Source organism: Mixophyes fleayi, chromosome 1, assembly GCF_038048845.1.
Source record: "Mixophyes fleayi isolate aMixFle1 chromosome 1, aMixFle1.hap1, whole genome shotgun sequence".
Taxonomy (NCBI): domain Eukaryota; kingdom Metazoa; phylum Chordata; class Amphibia; order Anura; family Limnodynastidae; genus Mixophyes; species Mixophyes fleayi.
Genome location: NC_134402.1, coordinates 435930807 through 435952098, shown reverse-complemented (window position 1 = coordinate 435952098; position 21292 = coordinate 435930807). Strand labels below are relative to the sequence as shown.

The window sequence follows — 21292 nt, the reverse complement described above, 5'->3', positions numbered from 1 at the left end:
TTCCTCTTCATCTCCATAGACACATAGGTACAGTGCACAAGGCTTATTTACTAAAGTCGGAGGGAAAATGGGAAAATAAGATATGCCACCCTCTCCTAACGTTATCGCAATTGCGATTGCCGGCATTCCGAACAAGAATAAAAGGCTTTATTATTAAATTAAAGCATTTTTTTTATTTTTTTTTATATAGTTGTTTTGTTTTTTAAATTGTCAGATTTTTTTTTTTAATGAATCTGGCAGTGGAAGCCCAGGTCAAGCTGGCGCAGAAGGGCCTGTACTGATTGGTCACTCCTCTTACCGCTGCTAGCCAGTATCGCCAGAGAGTTTTGTCAACACTACACTACTCCAGACCCTTTTTATTTGGGGCTTGACAAATAATGTCACTGGAATCCCAGAAATTAAAGGGAGAAATGCATATAGAATACAGTGCTCGGTTAAACTTTGTATTCCAAAGTTTGGAGGGGGCTAGTACTATACTAAGAAGATAGCACATTATAATGTAAGCTATATAGGCATACTTGCTCCCTTTTAAATCCCGGAGGGGAGGTCAGGTGACATCACAATACCCATTGGCCCCGCCCCCTGCTCTGAAATGCTGAAGTTCACGGCAGTGCATAGTGGATCGCGCCATTAAGCCCCACCTCCAACACGACATGGGAGGATGCCTACTCTTCTGGGAGAGGTGGCAAGTTTGTATATAGTAGATGTTGGAGGGGTGCACGGGGCAGCAAGAACCTGAGAATTCCATTAAAGCATGGTGTGTGAGCCCTAAACAGTCATTTTATCTAATTAGGAGTAATCAGATTTTGATTCTGCTTGACAGAAAATCACCTGATGACGGTACTGGCATGTCTGATAAAAAAGACCACCACACCGGGTGGACTAGTGGTCATCCAGTCATTAGACAATTGTACCAAACTGCTGGATCTACCTGAGGAGGTCCAACATTATATATACACGTCTATATCTAGTCACCACATCATGATTATCATATACAATCTTATGCCAGCGCAACTTTTACCACCTCCTGTAAACCCGTTGATGTACAGGGCCAGAGACTTGGAATGTACGACTCCTTACTCCTGAAGAGACGTGTCAGGGTAGGGACGGGGCGTTGTAACGTAGACAATGCACAGTATGGGCGCGTCCAAGCAACTCCGCGCGGATGCCGACTGTGACATAGTTGCAATGCCTGGAAAAGCAGTTTTATTTGTGGGTGGTCAAGAGCGGGTGTAAGTAGCAGATTATGATGATGACGATGGGAACCCGAGCTAGCGAGCCACTTGTAATTACAGGTTTGCAAAGGATTCACGGACGCTTATTGAGACTTTAGCAGTCGCTCGCCCATAAATTAGGATTTGCAGATCATGTTGTAGATCATTTTTGTTTTGTTTTTTTCATGTTGGGAAGTTGTTCCTGCTGTATTAGCTAAGTTATTCAAGCTTAAATGATGCTTCACGGCAATTGTACACGTATGATAAAATAAAAGGATTTGGTACATGCTCACAAGCTGGACATGTCTGAGGTCTGTGTCCGTTGTCAAGCGGTTGCATCTGCTACTCATTCAGACCAGGCCTAATCTTCAGCTCTGAATACAGTGTACATCATCATCATCACCATTTATTTATATAGCGCCACTAATTCTGCAGCGCTGTACAGAGAACTCACTCACATCAGTCCCTGCCCCATTGGGGCTTACAGTCTAAATTCCCTAACACACAGAGACAGACAGACAGACAGACTAGGGTCAATTTGTTAGCAACCAATTAAACTACCAGAATGTTTTTGGAGTGTGGGAGGAAACCGGAGCACCCAGAGGAAACCCACACAAATACGGAGAGAACATACAAACTCCACACAGATAAGGCCATTCACTTACATTTGCTTACACTTGCGTCCGACTTTTTCAAAAGCAAGTTGCGCTTACGGTTGCGTTCCACGCTGAATCTAGCCCTTTGTGAGTTGGAATTTTTATGAAAGTATAGCATGGTGCCACGACGTGCACCCCCTCTGTTGCTCTATCGCATTAAATTGTATGTTTTGAATTGCTTTTACTCCACATAAAACAAGCTCACTTGCTTCTGCACATTCCTGAGTTAAAAGATAACATTTGTCTCAATATTACAGCTGTGCACCACTATCACTTCCGCGGCAAACTATGTGTGCATATCATATATGGGTTTCCCTATTGCAAGATCTGGTCCGCGGCCAAAGTGCATGACGCGTTTCAGGCTCCACTGAACAGACTCAAAGTATGGTGATGACAGCACAAGACTACATGTACAGGATATTTAGTTAGACACAGAATCTCAAGCCTTCAAAATTATTACACAACACACTTTTACCAAAGAAAAAAAAAAATATATTGTTTATGCAGCGAAAAAATTATTTATCCCCAAAAAGAAGACATAATCAAACTGTAATATCCTCTGCCACTAAGTTATGTGGAGAAAATAGTTAGATTTCATAAAGCTTATAAAATTTGTCCAAAATAGCAGTATAAATGGATGGGTTACCGTTAGTTGGCTACTTTCTAATCTCCCGAACGGGAGGTCAAGTGGCTATTGCGGCGTGGTGCAGCAAATCGCCTCATTTAGCTCCAAAGTTGCTATTTCAAAATGACGTGATCCCCTACAAATACAAACCACGTCATTGAGGTCCCATCCAGAGCACTTTTGCTCGGAAGGGGACAGGGCATGGGGGGACAGAGAGGTACCTGAAATTTGGAATTTGGATATCTCCCGGAAATACTGGGAGACTCCCAAATAATCCACTCTTCCGGAAATTCCAGGAGAGTGGGCAACTATGGGATTACTGAAGAGAGTGTCCCATCAACTTTGCTATTGTTAAACATGGATGAATACGGAGGCTCCCTAAAGGTATCCAGTAGCCACAATTATGTGCATGACTGCATGTATATACTCCAAAAACAAATTGTCATCATGCTAACAACATTCGGGAATAAGAAACAAGAGGTGCGACAGCTCAAACTTGAAAGCATTCCTGATTGTGTGGGCATCCTACTTTATTCCCTGTGCAAAGCTTCAATAATGTTACCACTATTCCCATGGCATACAGTCCATTCCAGATGCTGTATGTACAACAAGCCTATAATTTGCAGGATGTAAATCAATGTATTTAAAATTAGAAAGTACCTGGACCTGACCAGCCCCAACTCCTACTAGCTATTGGGTTTAAAGAACACTACATTACAGAAATATTCAGAATACAGCAACACACAAAAAAGCAGGCAGCACTTTAACATGACCTTGCTATCTTTGCACCCGCGTGCTCATTGAAGTCACAATGCACAATAGACGTGCAAAACTAGGTGATAAAGCGTTGCTCATGTGTGTGAGATACACACCAATCCTGGAGCGAGGGAGCTAAACAAGAGACACCTACTTGCACTGTGTCACATACCTGCCAACTCTTCCTGAATGTCAGGGGGACTCCCTGAACTAGGGGTGATCTCCCTCACTCCCTGAAGAGTCTGGCATTCTCCCTGATGCTGAGCCAGTACAAGACATGGTTGACTTCGCCATCTGTGGCATGATGACACAGTTCAGAAATTGTGTCCTATGTCCATGTATTGATGCCTATGGAGGTGGCCATTTTCATGGAGACCAAGATTTAATCAAAGACTAACAGGTAAGACAACATGACTTTAGGAATGGAGACAGAAATGTAAAAGACACTTCAGTCTCCAGAGATTTATTAGCTGCATTTCTTTAACTTATTTCTGGGAGACCTCCCGGGAGAGCAGGGCAACCTCCCGATTCTCGCCCACGCAATAGATAAGTGGTGGGGGCAGGGCTTAATGACAAAAATATTGCATAATCTTAACCCCACCCCCTGCTTTCATTGGCTAAAATTGTGACAATCGTTTAGGGGGCGGCGCCAAAATGATGCGATTTGTCAAGCCCCATCCCTGCACGCCCACCTCCCCTGGGATCTCCCTGAAGCCAATGAGGAAAAGTATGCTGCATCATCTCTTCATGACTAACTCCCAATCTCTTATTTTAAACATTACGGCGAGAGTTCATGTTATTTGAACATGAGCCATTTGACTATGTACGCAGGAGAAAACAAAGGAAGAGATAACGCTGTCTTATAAGACAAGAAACTAACAATCCCAAGCTGTTCTCTGATCCTTCCGGACGGCCCTGTTTGATTTCACATTGTGATCACACAATGATAATCACTACTGGTCTGGTTTAAATTGAAGCCAGAGCTTTTTTTTTCCCCCTCTGGTACAACTAATTAAATTCAGCCCCACTCATGTGTCCCTGATGAATATATTGTAACTTGAAATTAACAAAAAAAACCCTTCAAAACACTCCTCTGTTTATTCATATGTCAGAAAGGAGATTTTCTGACACTTCAGATACAAGCTGCTATTCCACAGAGCATCAGAGCCTTTTCACATAAAAGTGCATTGTTGAACTCACAGGATATGGCTTTCTCTACTAGCCCTTAGAACTTGCCTTTGTTTATTAAATGGGTGCAGAAACAGTTACAGGCCCGGATTTATAAAGTGCAGAGCTTAGCGGGATCATGGGAAAGATTACAATTAGTTTGGTTGAGTGTTTGAAAAACAAAGAAACATACAAAAGATATTGTAATAAAAAAAAAGAAAAAAAAAGAAAAGAACAGAATTGTTGTTCACTTTGCAGACCATAAAATAATTATCTGTACTATAGTGTGGTTACGTGTAAAGTAGGCGGGGGCATATGCGCCTGTGTAAATCTGCGTGATTCTGTTACGCCCGCCAGCATCTGGAGATGGGGGAGGGGAGGCGTGTTAATGCAAATGCGGCACATGCAGACCTGCAGAAACACACATATTTATGCCTATAGGAGGCATATCTGCAGGATTGGTGCAAATCCGCCCTGATGATGATGACTTTTTATAAACCAGTCGCATATGCTGGCGATGCAGCGGCGAACGCATCTCAAGATGTAGAAGTGGGTGAAAATTCACTATTTTTCTGTGCTCCTTTATTTTAGAGAAATTTGCGCTCATTTTTAAACAAGACACCCCCATACAAAACGCACAACGCATGTGGCGGCTGCATTTGACAGCCAAAGCTAAAAAAATAAATGTGCCCCTGCACCTACTTGTGAATATATTAGTGACAAATTTAAACGGGGCACTTGGAAAATCGTGGACTGGTGTTAACGTTTTCTCCTCGCATTGCCCATTGGGGTCACAAAGTGCCCTGAACTTCTGTAATTCCGTTTTGCTGATTGAAATCACTTTTATGGCTACAAAGTTGCTATGGCGTTGCTTTCTCTTGCCTGCTTGTGGTTTGCTTTTATACGTTCAACCACAATTAGTGAAGCACTCTATCTAATGAATGGGTCTATTCATCTGGACAAATTATTCCCTAGCCGAGTGGAGAAAAAAAAAACCCTCCATTATGTTGCAGACAGGGTAAGCACAAAGCTTGCCTGTCATTTATATTGCTTGCTTGGCCACAGTGAACTAAAGTTGGTAACACTTCAGTGGTTGTGATAGATGACAGAATATTCCTCACTAATTTTCCTGATTCCTGATGCTTTCATATATCACATGAGCGAAGGGAAACTTGCAACACCGAGTAGAGATATGTGCTAGTGGATACCTCATAACTTGTCTACAGGGCAAAGAGGGGCACTTAATCTGGACCCGTCACCTACGTTACATACAGCAGGGGACTACAGTATGAGGACTGAACCAATAATCATTAAAAAGCTGTCTGCGGGAACCAGTGACATCACCCTGAGGCAGTGATGTCACTTGTTCCTAGTGAACTGATAGGCTGAAGGGCCATGTGACCACATGGCAGCCGTCACAGTGTGTAGCTGTTAGGTCTAGCTATATGCACTTTCTCTTGTGACACAAAATGTCACAAGGCATGAAGAATGTTAATAAGTTAAAGGGAACTATACAAGGAAAAGACAATTACAGTTCGGAAGTAATGCAATAGTTTATGCAAACAGCATGCACTAAGGAGAAATAATATAGTGGGAAAGAGTGACTGGTTGATTTCCGTCAGAAAGAATGACAGGTATACCAGAGTGTCAATAATAAAATAAAATGTTGGTTTACATCAATAACTCTGTGCTGATAAAAGTTATGACTACTGTCACCACCATTGAGGCTTTTTAGCAAATTGGCTAAGATGTATGAAATGTGTCTTTCTTTTTTTAATGTTTCACTAATGGTTTCTTGGGACATGATTTCCCAATATTAAAGTAACCAATTTACGCAGTGTCAGAGAGGGATGAAGCAGACACATTTACATAATCCATTTGAATCACAATTTAGCCGACCGTGCTTAATTATAGCTTCTTCTCGGTTGCCTTGAATTGAGAACGACAAGGCGTGATGTAACCGAGCACTGTTTAATGTCCCTAAAATAATGTGGCCAATCAAACGGAAAGCACAATGAATAGAGGGCACTGCGGTTCTGTATGTGGGAAACAACAATGCAACATTTATTTCACTGGAATGTGTCGTTTTGTTTGTAAATGAAATTGCCAGGAATTATTTATTATTATTCAGTATCTTTATTATTATTATAAAAGAGTGTAATAATGTATATATTATACATAATAAATGAACAACAGACAACATAAACCTATGAACTCAGCAAACACACACAAACACCTTATAATAAGGGTTTTTTGCAAACAGAGCACAAACCCAGCAGGCAAATGCTGTTTTGTGATGTTACGTGCCTGCTTTTGTGCAAATACACCTATCTTCTGGTGGAAGCACATTGATTTGCAGGCCAAGACGGCAGAACGTGCAGAAACATGAACTCATTTTGTGTGACGAGTATATTTAAAATGGAATAAAGGGGTTTAGCGAGGGGATTTACAATGTTGCTTTCTGCATTGCAGAAGGGCACACAGTGGGTTTTGTCGCCATAACAGGATTAACAGCAACTCGGCCGATTCCGTAGCACCCTGACTATGCTTCTATGCGCATTACTGGCAATTACGGTAATGAAAATCTCGCTGTTTTTTTCTTTGCACCACTATGAGATGTGAGCAAAAATAAGTGAAGATCCGTACCGAGATTATCATGTGGTAATGTGGTCATAAGGCTACTATGGAGATTTGCGGCTAACTGAATCACCTCCTTTTAATAGGGTTCATTTTGCGCTCGCCAGTTGTAATAAAAACCTTCAAACACATGTAATAAAGAATAATAAAAAATATGTCTTTATACCTAAACATAAATGAAGGCATATTTGCCAAACTGTATAACCTTTCCTCTGGGATCTCAGGGAGTGGAGGTCAGACGGCAAGTGTGGGATGCCATTATATAACCATAAACCTGTCCTCCTTCTATGTAATACAGAGATCCACAGCATCACATAACGGGCCTATTGATGAATAATGCATGATTAAGCCCAACCTCTACCAGGATCCAAGAGGGTGCCCACTTCTGGTACTCCGGGAGGATCTCCTGAAATTTTGGAGCTTCCCGGGGACTCCGGGAGAGTATGAAGGAAGGAAACAGGGCAGTATTTTAGAAGTAAAATTTTAAGTTTTAACAAATAAAGGGGGCGGTCTCAAAGTGTTATATGGTTGGACTTTCAAATGATGCTTTATTCTTTTCACCACATGCAATTTCAAGTCTATCTGCAAATCCAGGCACAGGGAGATTTTCCTGGGGTCTTTCCAAGAACTGGGCAGTAAACAGTACGTATGTACTTTACAGTGCACTAGATGTCAAAGCAGTTTACTTGCTTTATGTTTTTACTTGTTTCCTTGAGTGATACTGCAGGTCCCAAGTGGACTGAGAGGTTGCATTCTCCTGAATATCGTGTGAGTCCACAAAATTGCTGCTTCCTCTGTGTGCAGGCCATACCTGCCTACATTCTGGACGTCCCCTGCAGTGGGCAGGGCCTTATGTGGCAAGTCACATGATTATGACCCCGCCCCTGCCACACAATGGCGCAAATGCAGTTGCGTCATTACAAATCCTGCACTTGCACCATTAAGGAAAGCACGGTGTAGATGAGCAATGTTAGGAAGCAGTAAAATAGCTATATTCTAATTAATATTTACATTCAGATATACCAGAAATCTAAATTTCAGGTAAGCAATCATTTAAAAACAAGACAGGACGGTGCTATGCAGATAGGAGTCTTAGGGGTATATTTACCAAACTGCAGGTTTGAATAAGTGGAGATGTTGCCTATAGCAACCAATCAGATTCTAGTTATCATTTATTTAGTACATTCTGTAAAATGACAGCTGGAATCTGATTGGTTGCTATAGGCAACATCTCCACTTATTCAAACCCACAGTTTAGTATATATTAGTGGGACTAATGAAAATGTAGTGATGAAAAAGGATTTTTACTCTTCATCAAGTGGATTAAACTACCAGTATGCAACTTCAATCAATGAGTATATTAGTGTGTTTTCCTGTGCATTATATATCCTGACATACGGACTTGGAATGTAATCTCCCCTTTAAGAACTTTTCCCTTCTCTCCACATTTATACAGAAGTCAATCAAAAAGAAAATAGTGCCTGGAAGTGTATCATACACCACTAAACCTAAGACAAACTGTCTTATATGTCATGTGGTTTTGTATGTTTAACCTCACAGAATATAATTTATAATACTTTCTGCTTCGGGTAATTATTTTGTTTAATTAACTTTTCAACCAACAATCTCCTGCATGTTGTGTTAGGTTCACATAATGGTGTCTCCTTGTTTTCCAAGAATAAACCTCTCTTTTTTCTTGTCAGAAATTCCGAAAGATGAAGGCGTTATTATGCTTTTGATTTCATTTGGTTTTTGTGGTTTCTATGGAGATCCCTGGTGGCCATTTTAATTCATTCCCAGCATCCTGCATTGCAGGCTCGCTATCTGAGGAATGGAACTTACAGGGATGACACAGAGCAGGATTTAATAGAGTTGGACGTGCAGAATGAAAACAAGTTACACAAACTTTGTTCTAGGGGGTGGGTCTGTTTAAGTGAGCAGAAAAAAAAAGAACTGTGTGCCATATAAACTGCTCAGTATGAATAGCATATTGCTTGCTGTAAGTGAGACCAAAGGCAATTACTATTTAAATGAGTATCCAGGGCCACTGCAACCTGGATAGAGACGAGGGTGTAGGGGGCGCCTAAAACGCTGAGTGACAGAATGTCTGCATTGTCACCATGGCGCCCCAGCGCTGATCCCAGGTCGCTAACCATTATGGGTTAACAAACGTCAGCTTCTAATCTGTGAAGCTACCAGCTGCTGGTCTTCCATCTTTGTTATGGGCTGGGGGTGTGTGGTGCTAGGCTATGATGTCATAGTCCAGAGCCATACTCAAAGAAAATGTTGCCCTCATCCCACATTAGGTGAGAAGTGGGTTGGCAGGTGGGGCAGTCGGTGTGGCTCATCAGGGGGGCTGACTAGCAGGGGCTGGCTGGCAAATTTTGGCCAGGGGAGCAAGAGTTGACTCAGCAGCCTACTAGGAACGTTTTAAAGGAAAAAAAATGTAGGTGGTCCAGTGATCCAGCCAAAGGGACTGTCTCGGGGAACAGAGGCCCCCCAGCCCAGCCTGCCCCTGCTGACTAGGCCACCCAGAATACACGCACTGGCCCAATGAGAATCTAACAACACCAACAACTATTTTATTATTCAAAAATATTAAACACTTACAAAAATTGAGTTGCCACATGAGAAGAAGCCGATTTGAAATATACCCATGATGTCAGGACATAGTAAGAAACAGATATCCCCATATCATATCATTTTTTTCCCACCTTCTTGGGATTTAATGTAATGCCTTGTACACACCGTGCTGCAACTTTTTGCTAAATACATTGGGCCGATTCATTAAGGAAAGTTAAGTAATAAATTGAGTAAGTAGTCTCCTGGTCAAAACCATGCTACAATGCAAGGGGTGCAAATTAACTTTCTATTTTGCACATAAGTTAAATACTGACTGTTTTTTCATTTATCACACAAATATCAACTTTAAATTTCAGTGTACAAATAAAGCCATCAAGTATTTGTGTGCAACATGAAAAAACAGTCAGTATTTAACTTATGTGCAAAATAGAAAACTAATTTGCACCCCTTGCATTGTAACATGGTTTTGTCCAGGAGACTACTTACTCAATTTAGTACTTAACGTTCCTTAATAAATCAGGCCCTTTCTGGTGTCCTTCTGAGTCTTTCAGCCACGTCTTTATTTTATCGGTCACACTTGACTTTAGTTGACTTTCTGTTGCCGCTGCAAACCACACAAATAGCTCTGATAATATCGGTGCATTAAGAAATGTATTCAGTACAAGTTGCGGGAGGGCACAAGCAAGTTGATCACTAAAAGTTATATAAAGATATACAGTATGTATGTAGGGCACCCCTAAAAAGCATAATATAGTTGCACAACCATCTTAAGCAATAGTTGATTTTGCCAAGGGATAGAACAAAGAGCGCTGCTGGACGTATTTAGTGGCCAGATTTGCTGCCTCACAGCACTGGGGTCATGGGTTCAATTCTGACAAGGGCCTTATCTGTGTGGAGTTTGCATGTTCTCCTCGTGTTTGCGTCAGTTTCCTCTGGGTGCTTAGGTTTCCTCCCACAATCAAAAACTGATAGGTTAATTGGCTGCTGACTAAAATAGACCCAAGTTTGTGTGTGTTTGTTTATTAGGAAACTTAGGGGTATATTTACTAAACGGCGGGTTTGAAAAAGTGGAGATGTTGCCTATAGCAACCAATCAGATTATAGCTATCATTTATTTAGTGCATTCTACAAAATAAAAGCTAGAATATGATTGGTTGCTATAGGCAACATCTCCACTTCTTCAAACCCGCCGTTTAGTAAATCTATCCCTTAGTCTGTAAATATGAATAATATATATTCTCACTAAAACGCTGTATAAAGTGATGGCACTGTTTGTTCGTCCATTACAGCTTCTCACTGAAACAAAATTCCATGTTTCAGTAACTATACTCCCTATAGAAGTCAAGATTCTTCTTGAACTGCGTGACTGCATTCGTGCAGTTTTTAACCATCTAGATGTCAGAGGTGTCCAAAATTTGCAGTTCATTACGTTGGAAGCAAGTTTGCTATTGAAAAGGGTTAAGTGGGGATAACCGAACACGGGTGCCCCTGTAAATACAATTGGCCAAATAACCTGGGCTGAAAATCACTCCATTTCAGAATACCGAACAAGAAATGAAAACAGCATTTAGGGAATTCTCGTCATGACCTGAACAGAGGTGGCATTAAGGAGTTAGAAACTTGAGTTGAATCTGTGCTGAAAAAGTCCCAATGAAGGACGTGTTGGGAATCATTTTATAGAAACAGGCTGAATATAGAGTTTACAAGTGAAACACTGCAGACTGTATTTCTAGAATCATTTACTACGCTATCTGGAATTATTCTCACATAAAGGAATGCTGTCTGGAGCTGAGAGTTAAACGCTCAATGTTGTGTTCCTTGTCCTGCCTGATGCAATATATCAAAGTTAGTAACGCGCTTCTTACAGTCAGATATTCCTTTGAGAACCGGACTTTTGAGGACACCCTACATACTGAACATACAGTAATATCATTTATCTTGAGATTGAGAATCTGCTGGACAGGCAAGAAAATGACTTGGTGCACCTTTTATAAAATGTTATCTGGTCATCTGTTACATGAATTACAGATAATATCCAATCTATGTAACAAGTTATAACCATACTAAGACTGTCTGGCACATACAGACTGGCCAAGTACTCAACGATAAATCTTATACGCACTGGAACATACTGTCTTGTCCAGCACACAATGACCAGCTCACTAGATCAAAGCAAATACCGCCAATCAGGCCTATAACATTCAGCCAAATAAACAATGCTTCATACTAACAAGGGTTGCCAATCCAATACCACAGTACAATGTGCATCAATTATCCAGACATTCAAAAATTAAGACTAAACCTAAAAGGCAGCATATCAGAACTACATACTAATGCATAATAATTGACCTAGTACACTTTGTCACATACTAAAAAAAACAACTATGGAACCTTACTTCCAGAACCAAAAGAGCCAATAGTCAGATTAACATGGGAAAAGGTAAGTAACACCGGGTAATTCCCTAATTTGCCAAAATGAAAGTTAAGGGTGTTGCCGCTCTCACCTATGATTGCATCGGTTAGTGTTTGTATCCTGAAAGCTAACACTTGCAGAGAAGATAACACAAAATGGAGCTGGAGGTGGTGGTCCAGATAGGTCCAAGGCTGCAGAGAAGTGGCTGTCACCCGTAGATAGAAAAGCTAAACAATATTACTCCTCAGGAAGATAGCCATCACTCAAACATCAGAACTAAAGCTCACCGGTACCTTGTTTTGTTGGCAAACATTTAAGTTTGGGCCTGATATGTTTTTAATAGAAGCTACTTGTTTGAAAGTGGAATTATCCCTTAAATAAAGGTGCAGGGAATTACTATCAAGAGCCTTCAGTAGTATCTGCTCTTCACATCATAGCCCCTGTCCGTGGTCCTGACTCTTGATGGAACATATAAGGATAGACAGTTCTCAGACTAAATCTAGGCAACCTGCTTTTCAGCTGTTGTTAAATTGCAAGTCCCATAATTCCATGGGAGGCTGGGACCCGTTGAGTTATAATCCAAGAACAGTTTGAGAGACACAAATACGTTTAGCTTCATCTACCTTTACATTATCTCTGATGTATGGATCTGGAGAAAACTGGGCTTAATAATGGTATGGGGTGCATTAGTATACTCGATCTGCACACATTTGCTATCACCACGGTAAGATCGTGTTCAAGGAATTCATATAGATGGTCTACATGAGGCCAATATTTCTTGAGGTCATAATAACTTGAGGTTGGGGCTTTTGGGTGTGCAGTGGTCATGGAAAATAATTTCAAAGCCAACAAGTTAAGAAGAGGAACTTCAGTCAAGACTGAGTTTTCCCCCTAAGGATGCCTCCTAGCAGACAAAGTCTAGAAGGAAGCACTTTCTGAACCCCACAAAGGTTAAAGAATGGTTGTCAGGGATTCAACAGACCTTAATCAGTGCACACTTCCTGTTGACAACTGTTTGGTTCTAACCTGGTGGCCTCTCTCCTCCAGTGCCGCCAAGGGTCAGAATTATGGCAGCATTAGCCCAGTTCCAGTAGAGATATGGTAAGGGATGTGGACCTAAGGGGGAGAGACCCCATCAGACTGCTACTTGGTAAGAGCCTTCTTTAGACAAACTCCCCCCCACAATTTTGACTGGAGATCTTGTGTAAGCAATTTCAACCGATTATTTATACAAAGCAAGATGTTTACAGATTGAGTAGTTAAATATATTAAATATTTATCTAAGAAAATGTTTTACAAATAAAGGAAACAAGAAATATTATTACTTGTATTGCAATAAATATTTCTATGTTTCCTGAGTAAATTAGGACATGTAGTTTTCTTATGCCTACCAAATAGTAGAAATAAGCAAACAATTTGATATAACAAAAGGGAAATCAAAGGATAATCCATTACTGGCTTATTGAAATAATGTTCAATGCTGTTATTGGTTGATTACAATAGAAAAGATATACTGAAATTCCTCTTAAAATACTCCACTTTGAACTCTTTATGACTATGTAAACTCACATATTTATGAGATTCAGGCGAAATATAAATAGATCACTTTAGCTGTGCTTACTTTCTGCTGCAAAATGCAAATATTGCCTCTAATAAACTCCGTGTGCGCAGTCAAAACCACATATTTTTTATGGTTTTATTTTCATGGAGAAAATGTTTTAAACTAGATGACACTGGATTTGAGCCTATGTTTGTCTTCCAGTATAACAATATGCAAAACTAGATAGCATTCTTTCCAGAGGAAAGTCAGGGACAAATTTTTCTATTTTGAGGAGCTACAATTGCGCACGATAGACCCTGTTATCTGAAAACACAGAAAGCTGAGAGGATTTCCTTGAACACCATTTATCAGAATGTCCTTTAATTCTTAAAAACGTTTCAGTATCAAGAAAAGAAACAAGTAGAGATCGCAGTCCGGCTTCTTCAAATTAATCTGTTGTCACGAGGTTCAGGCAGATGCCGTACGTGTCGGAACAAACCCACAAACCTAGTTTTTTGTTTTTTTTTAATGAGTCACGAGGCATGTTGTAAAGGCGTACCTCAACCTTGTAATGTAAATTAATATTTTTATAGGCTCTTTATGGCAACATAAGAATATAGCACTGGGGCACGAACTGACAAGAATATCATTAGCTGAAATTGTGCTCCCTCTATGTATCTTTATATCTTTATACACATATATATATATATACAAGTTAACCCGTGCATGATACTCATGCATTCTAGTCAAATCAAGCTACTTAAGGTGTTAAAAAGGTTCTTGTCATGCATTTGGGCCATAGCCCAGGCCTCAACCACCAACCACTCCCCACTGTCACCCCCGGCAACCACCAACCACTCCCCACTGTCACCCCCGGCAACCACCAACCACTCCCAACTGTCACTTCTCCTTCAAGAAATATATATATATTTTTTTTAATTCTTTATAAACACTTTTAACAATTAACAAATTAAATTAACAAATTAAAAACATCTTAGTATACCAAATTTCAGCCCTTTCTGATTTTTTTTCCCCACACACACTAAGAATTTAGTAGGTCAGTGTATAACTCCGCCCAGCAGGTGGCGCTGCAGCTTGGTTTTATTTTTTTCACACACACACAGACAGACAGACTAACACACGCCATTAGACATTTATATATCAGATATATATATATATATATACAAGTTAACCCGTGCATGATACTCATGCATTCTAGTCAAATCAAGCTACTTAAGGTGTTAAAAAGGTTCTTGTCATGCATTTGGGCCATAGCCCAGGCCTCCTCAGGGGAAGAGCGTTACTTCCTGACGCAAGCGCCCTTTTTTACCGTGGTTTTGTCCACATGTCACCACCTCATCATTTTTCTCCATCACCTCATCCTTCATCTTTATCGCCACATCTATCCAGATGTCTATCCAGACACAGGGATCTCTCTCAGCGGTCCTGAGTATCACACTCCCCCCGCTCTGTCACCCCCGGCAACCCCCAACCACTCCCAACTGTCACCCCCGGCAACCCCCAACCACTCCCAACTGTCACCCCCGGTAACCCCCAACCACTCCCAACTGTCACCCCCGGCAACCCCCAACCACTCCCCACTGTCACCCCCGGCAACCACTAACCACTCACAACTGTCACCCCCGGCAATCCCCAACCACTCCCAACTGTCACTTCTTCAAGAAATATATATATTTTTTTTTTAAATCTTTATAAACACTTTTAACAATTAACAAATTAAATTAACAAATTAAAAACATCTTAGTATACCAAATTTCAGCCCTTTCTGAGTTTTTTTTCCACACACACTAAGAATTTAGTAGGTCAGTGTATAACTCTGCCCAGCAGGTGGCGCTGCAGCTTGGTTTTATTTTTTTTCACACACACAGACTAACACACGCCACTAGGCTTATATATATTATATATATATATATATATATATATATATATATATATATATATGAAGAAGTTTGTTTGTTTGTTGGTGAATATCCTCCACATCCCTGCACGAATTGAGATGAAACCAATGCGGGTTGGTCCAGTTTGATACTGGCCAGCTTTTAGGGGGTTATGATCCCAGTTGGACCTCTCGTTCATGTACGCTGTACAGACCTTTTACCCAGGGAGCCTGTTCTAAGCCGTCCACTGGATGGATTTGGACAAAAACTTCACAGACTGGTAACATTGGATCCCAGAAGACATAATAGAGGGTCATGGTATCGGTCCGGCCTCCCACTGGTTTGACCTGGACTTTGACCTGGGGAGCCTGTTCTGGGCCTTCCACTGGATGGATTTGGATGATATTTAATATAAAATATATAGCACGGTGGCTCAGTGGTTAGCACTTCTGCCTCACAGCACTGGGGACATGAGTTCAATTCCCGACCATGGCCTTATCTGTGTGGAGTTTGTATGTTCTCCCTGGGTTTGCGTGGGTTTCCTCCAGGTGCTCCTGTTTCCTCCACATTCCAAAAACATACTAGTAGGTTAATTAGCTGCTATCAAATTGACCCTAGTTTCTGTGTGTGTGTATGTTAGGGAATTTAGACTGTAAGCTCCAATGGGGCAGGAACGGATGCGAGTGAGCTCTCTGTACAGCACTGCGGAATTAGTGGCGCTATATAAATAAATAAATGATGATGATGAAAAATGACACTGGGCAGCCACCTCATGGGTGTGTTGGAACAGCTTCCAAGCTGCTAATTATTTTTAAAATGTTGACAGTTACATCCAACTCATTAATAACTTAATAACTTCAAGGTTTAAACTTTGGCACCGCCGGGTATTTCAGCTAATAATATATACAGTTCAATGGTTTACATTTACAAAATAACTTACTGTTGATTAATTTTAAATAAACTTAAAGTAGACATAATACATAATCAGGGGCTGACTGGACTGGGGGGCAGGGGATCATATGCCCCTCCTGGGCAGGCCTCATAGTGGGCTACCTTGGACTGGGACACCTGCATTCCTTTAAAATGTCCCTAATAGGCTGCTCAGCTGAGTCTCACCCCTGGGGATAACATTTGCCAGCCGTCCCCTGTACATAATCCTGGAATGTTAAGCATAACTGAAAATGATAAGATGGATTTTGATTGGGTCACTCACGGGCAAGCCAACTGATTGGAGGCCACATTGAGCTCACAAAGAAAAATGTCTCCACTGTGATCAAACTCTTATCCGAAATATAATATTAATATAAATCAGTCACAAAAAGCTCATTTATATAAAGCAGTTTGAATCTATGTTTAGTGGAGCTGTAATGATTTAAGGGACACAAATAATACTAAAAGCGTAATGATGGCGATCAGCAGTCGACAAGATGTTAAAAAAAATGAACCAACATCTCTAGATGTCAGTAAGCAGCGAGCGTGAGGTCAGCAGAGAAGAGGATTCTTTGATTACATTAAGAAGTTGTTTACAGACAGCTGCAGCATTAGCCCGGCCATCAGCTACTTACGTAATCGCCGTCATTGAGTCCCAGCTTTTGAACAGAACTTTTCACCTCGATGGAAAACTTCTCAAACTCTGGTTTTACCGTCCTGAGTAGAGTGACTGTTTGCAGGGATGAGTACGCTTGCTTTGCCTCAACGTCGTGCTTGTCTCCTCGGCTCCACGAGCCATCTCCTAGGGGAGATATAAAAATATTTACAATCTCGGCCAGTCATCATAAAGAAGCAGTTTCTCCATCAGCTATTGCCCCTGCATAAGGCGTCCAGTAAATAGATATGTTTGTAAATAACAGTATAGTCTATTGTTTGTCTTTTTTTTTTTTAGCACCAGTGAAGTAGAAAAAAAATGGCAGGAATGTGTCTTGGGAGCATTAAAGCAGCGTTTTATTTAGACTTCTGCCCTCCTTAGACATGCCACATTAGACACAGCGTCTGTCACTAGACATCGCCTTCCCTGCAGTCTGCTAAGTGAAAAATATAATGAACACGAAGCAGATTAGTGATATTCACCCCTGTATGAATGTATGTTTACTTAAGTCATGTTGCAGTGCAGGCAGGGGCAACCTCTGGCTGTTGTGGAACTACAAGTCCCAAGATGTCCTTTCAGCTGCTGACAGGGTCTGCTAATACCTCTATTTCCACAACATAATGACCTCTTTTATAGTGTATTATAGTTTACGGTAAATGGATGCAAACGTCATCTATAGTACATTAGGGTGCACTTCAACTACTGTAAATTAGAGTAGTTTATTGAACAGCGTGCAGAGGCACAGTAGTTAGCATCGCTTGGACCTTGGGTTTAGTTCTTGCTATCTGCATGGAGTATATACATTCCCTTGTGTTTCCTCTTGGTGCTCTGCTTTCCTCCCACAGCCCACTATCTTGACTTCCTTGTTCCCCTTTGTGTTTATGTGCTCTGTGTATACATAGGTACATATATTCATAAGTTCATATATCTGCAAGTTATTGCACTTGTTCCCATTATCCACGGTCTCCATGTAGTGCATACTTGCCAACTCTCCCAGAATGTCCAGGAGACTCCCGAAATGTCCAGGAGACTCCCGAAAATTCAGGTAGGTCTCCCGGACTCCCGGGAGAGCAGTAAGGTATCCCACATACTGCAACTTACTCTTCAAAATGACGCGATTTGCCCGCCCCCGCGACAAAATGACGTCTTTGTTGCGGGGTGGGGCCAAAATGACGCAATTGACCGCACCCCACCGCCTCCCGCCCTCCAACCATGCCCCCTGCCCAGGATCTCTCGGAATTCACTTTTCAAAGGTTGGTCAGTATGATGTAGTGTACTAAAGCCATATAACTGTAAGCAGTTGGCCACACTCTCAGTCATGTGGCCAAGTACCCGTCAGTACTACTCTCTTTCACAGGACACTGAAAAGGAATGGGATCAAAGAGAGGGGCTGAGCGGCACATCCACCAGCCAATCCCACATAAACTCCTTTTGGCTGGAATTTCTATAAATCGGGCATGGACAACCTGTGGCTCTCCAGGTATTATGAAACTACATGTCCCAGCATTCCCTGTCAGCTATCGTCTGGCAAAGCATGCTGGGGTTTGTAGTTTCAGATGTTGTGCAGGAGTGCTGTAAATGAATGTCTCCCCTCATCCCATCAAAGATCCTTTAAATTGTGGTTTTGGATCCCAGAACTGGCTGCCAAAGTCAATTTTAATTGTAATATTTTATGAATGTTTATATAGTATAATTAAAATAATGCAGCAGCCTCTATGCAGCTGTGTCACACACTAATCGGAGCACATGAAACAACTTCATCCCTTGGCATATACAGGGGATAGAAACCAAAATAATGCATCAGTATTTTAGATATATTGCTGACATATTTATAGCTTTACTAATAAATGTCACATTTTACATCTGGATTGTTATAAGTATTTGGGTGCAATTCAAAGCTGTGTTTACTGTCGAACTCGCTGTGATGGTATTTGGAGAAGGGATTAAGCAGTCACATGCAGAACGCTGTGTTTGTTTTATCCTCTAAAATTAAGTGCAGGGATCCAACACCTAAACGTTGGACTCTAGCAGCTTCTTGTTAAACTTCACTTTATTGTGGAATAAGATCCCTGCTGGTACATGTAGACACAGTCAAACCTTATTCTGTACACCTAAGGGGAAATTCACTAAAGTGAGGTTTTGCAAAACTGCACGTTTTATGCGCGGTTTGGAAACCGTGATTTTTACTAAAGGTCAAAACGCACAGAAAACAGCATGTTGTCAAACTGCACTCTTTGAAACCGCCATCCTGATTTTTTCAAATGGCAAGTATACAAACCATGCGATTTATTAATCTAGGGTTTGCAAAACTGCAAGTCAAACCGCCTGAAGAAAAGGCAGATTTTTTACATGGTTCTGATAGGCGAGATAGTACAAACCCCATGCTGTTTTAAGCTATCTTGTCTGTGAAAAAGGGGAAAAATTTAATAAACTATGAACAAAAAAATGCCCCCCATCTCTAACAGCCAAGCTACTTAGCATAAGTCCTGTCCTCTATGGGGGACATCTGAAAAATGACCGGGCCAGGGGCAAACGCAGAATTTGTAGAGGGGGGTTTCCACACCACACCACCAGTGGGCATGACCAGCATGCATGGGGGCGTGGCTATAATATTAAACTTGCTGCAGTCCAGCCACCTCAATTATACAGTGCCCCAGGCTTGGAGGGGGGTTTCCAGGCACTAGTAAACTCCCCTTGGTTTGCCTATGCGGGCCCCCTTGCACCTGCAGAGTACTGGCCCAAGGCTGAGTAGCACTGAGCCCCCTGGCTGGTGGGAACCTGGGTAATACTGTAAAAAAAATAGTGCAAGCAAAGTAGCACTATAAGTGCTAGCATGCACTGCCATCTCCGTCTGGATGACACACAATAATGCAATCAGTCCTTGTTTTTGGGATTTTGTCTCTATTAAGATGATACTTGCCAACTTTGGCAGTATGATATCAGGGACGGGGCTCCGTAATGGGGGCGTGGCCACGTGGATTGCGTCGTTCGGCCCAGCCCCCTGTCAAACTTTTTCAATATCGGCCTATCAAAATAATGGGTGGGGCCAGGATGACACATTTAGCCCAGCCTCCACACACTTCACCAACGAAGAGGGCACAATGCGGGAGATTTCCCTGCTCTCCCGGAAATCCGGGAGAACTCCCAAAAATACGCGTGTTTCACAGACATTCGAGGAGAGTAGTCAACTATGAGTAAGATTATACTCTCAGAAATAATGAACAATGAATAAGCTGGTAATAATTGTACCTTATAAAGGAATGTAACAGTTCTAATATATTAAAATCTGTTCTTATTGTTCTAAATGTATGGATAACGACCCAATTCTTCGTACACCGTAGCAACAAATTATGCTTCTGGTTTGCCGAAATTATTCCTAAGTTTATGGTAGAGTTCTTCGAAGCTTTACAATTATAACTGTTGTTCCAGAAATTGATGAGAACATTTACAATATTCAAGTCCATTGAGGATAAATAAATTGTTCAAAGTAGCAATCAGATTCTACATTAGGCTAAAATAGTATAGAGGAAAACTCATCACTGCTCTGGGTAGAGGAGCAATTTGCAGAAAAAGAGAGCAGGGTTTCGTTTAACACTTCCATATCCCTGGGTTTGTCTTCTGTACATGAATGGGATACGATGAGCAGATTACAAATTGTTCTTTTATTCTCTAAGAAGCATAAAAGGCACTGGGGGTCACTTCTGATTGGATGGTGAACTTGAATATGCAAATCTGAACTTGTGCCTTTGCGCCTAGTATAATGCATTCTTCCCTTCTTGGTCAAGCTCCAATGAACTTGGCCCTTGTGCTTGTATTCACCCTGTTAGTTTGTGGCTTTGATATGAGCTGGGAAAGGCAAAGGTGAAAAAGTTCTATCAAAGCACCGACTGTTGTATATTAGAACTAGGGCTGCCATCAGAAACTGTGTGGCCCAGTACTAATTAATTTGGCAAGGCCCCCCCTCCCCATACATGTGCCCCCCTCCTTCTTCACCATACATGCGCCCCCTATTCCTCATCACAGTACATTCCCCCCACTCCCTCATCACAGTAAATGTTCCCCTCCCCCGAAAATAAATGTTTCCCTCTCCCCCTCAATCACAGTTAATGTCCTCCCTCCCCCCCAATCACAGTTGATGCCCCCCCCCTCCGCAGTTAATGTACCCTTCCCACCCCCAGGCACAGTTAATGTCCCCTCTTCAATCTGCCCCTCTCCTAT

General features: G+C 41.5%; 1 protein-coding gene across 1 annotated transcript in view; it reads right to left on the bottom strand.

The window, feature by feature from the left end:
- The window catches only part of NPR3 (natriuretic peptide receptor 3), an 87764-nt gene that overhangs the window by 34778 nt on the left and 31694 nt on the right, over positions 1 to 21292 (bottom strand). The window contains exon 3 of the mRNA XM_075184628.1: positions 17055 to 17221. Coding sequence (XP_075040729.1) covers positions 17055 to 17221 — 167 coding nt within the window. The remainder of the gene's footprint in view (positions 1 to 17054; positions 17222 to 21292) is intronic.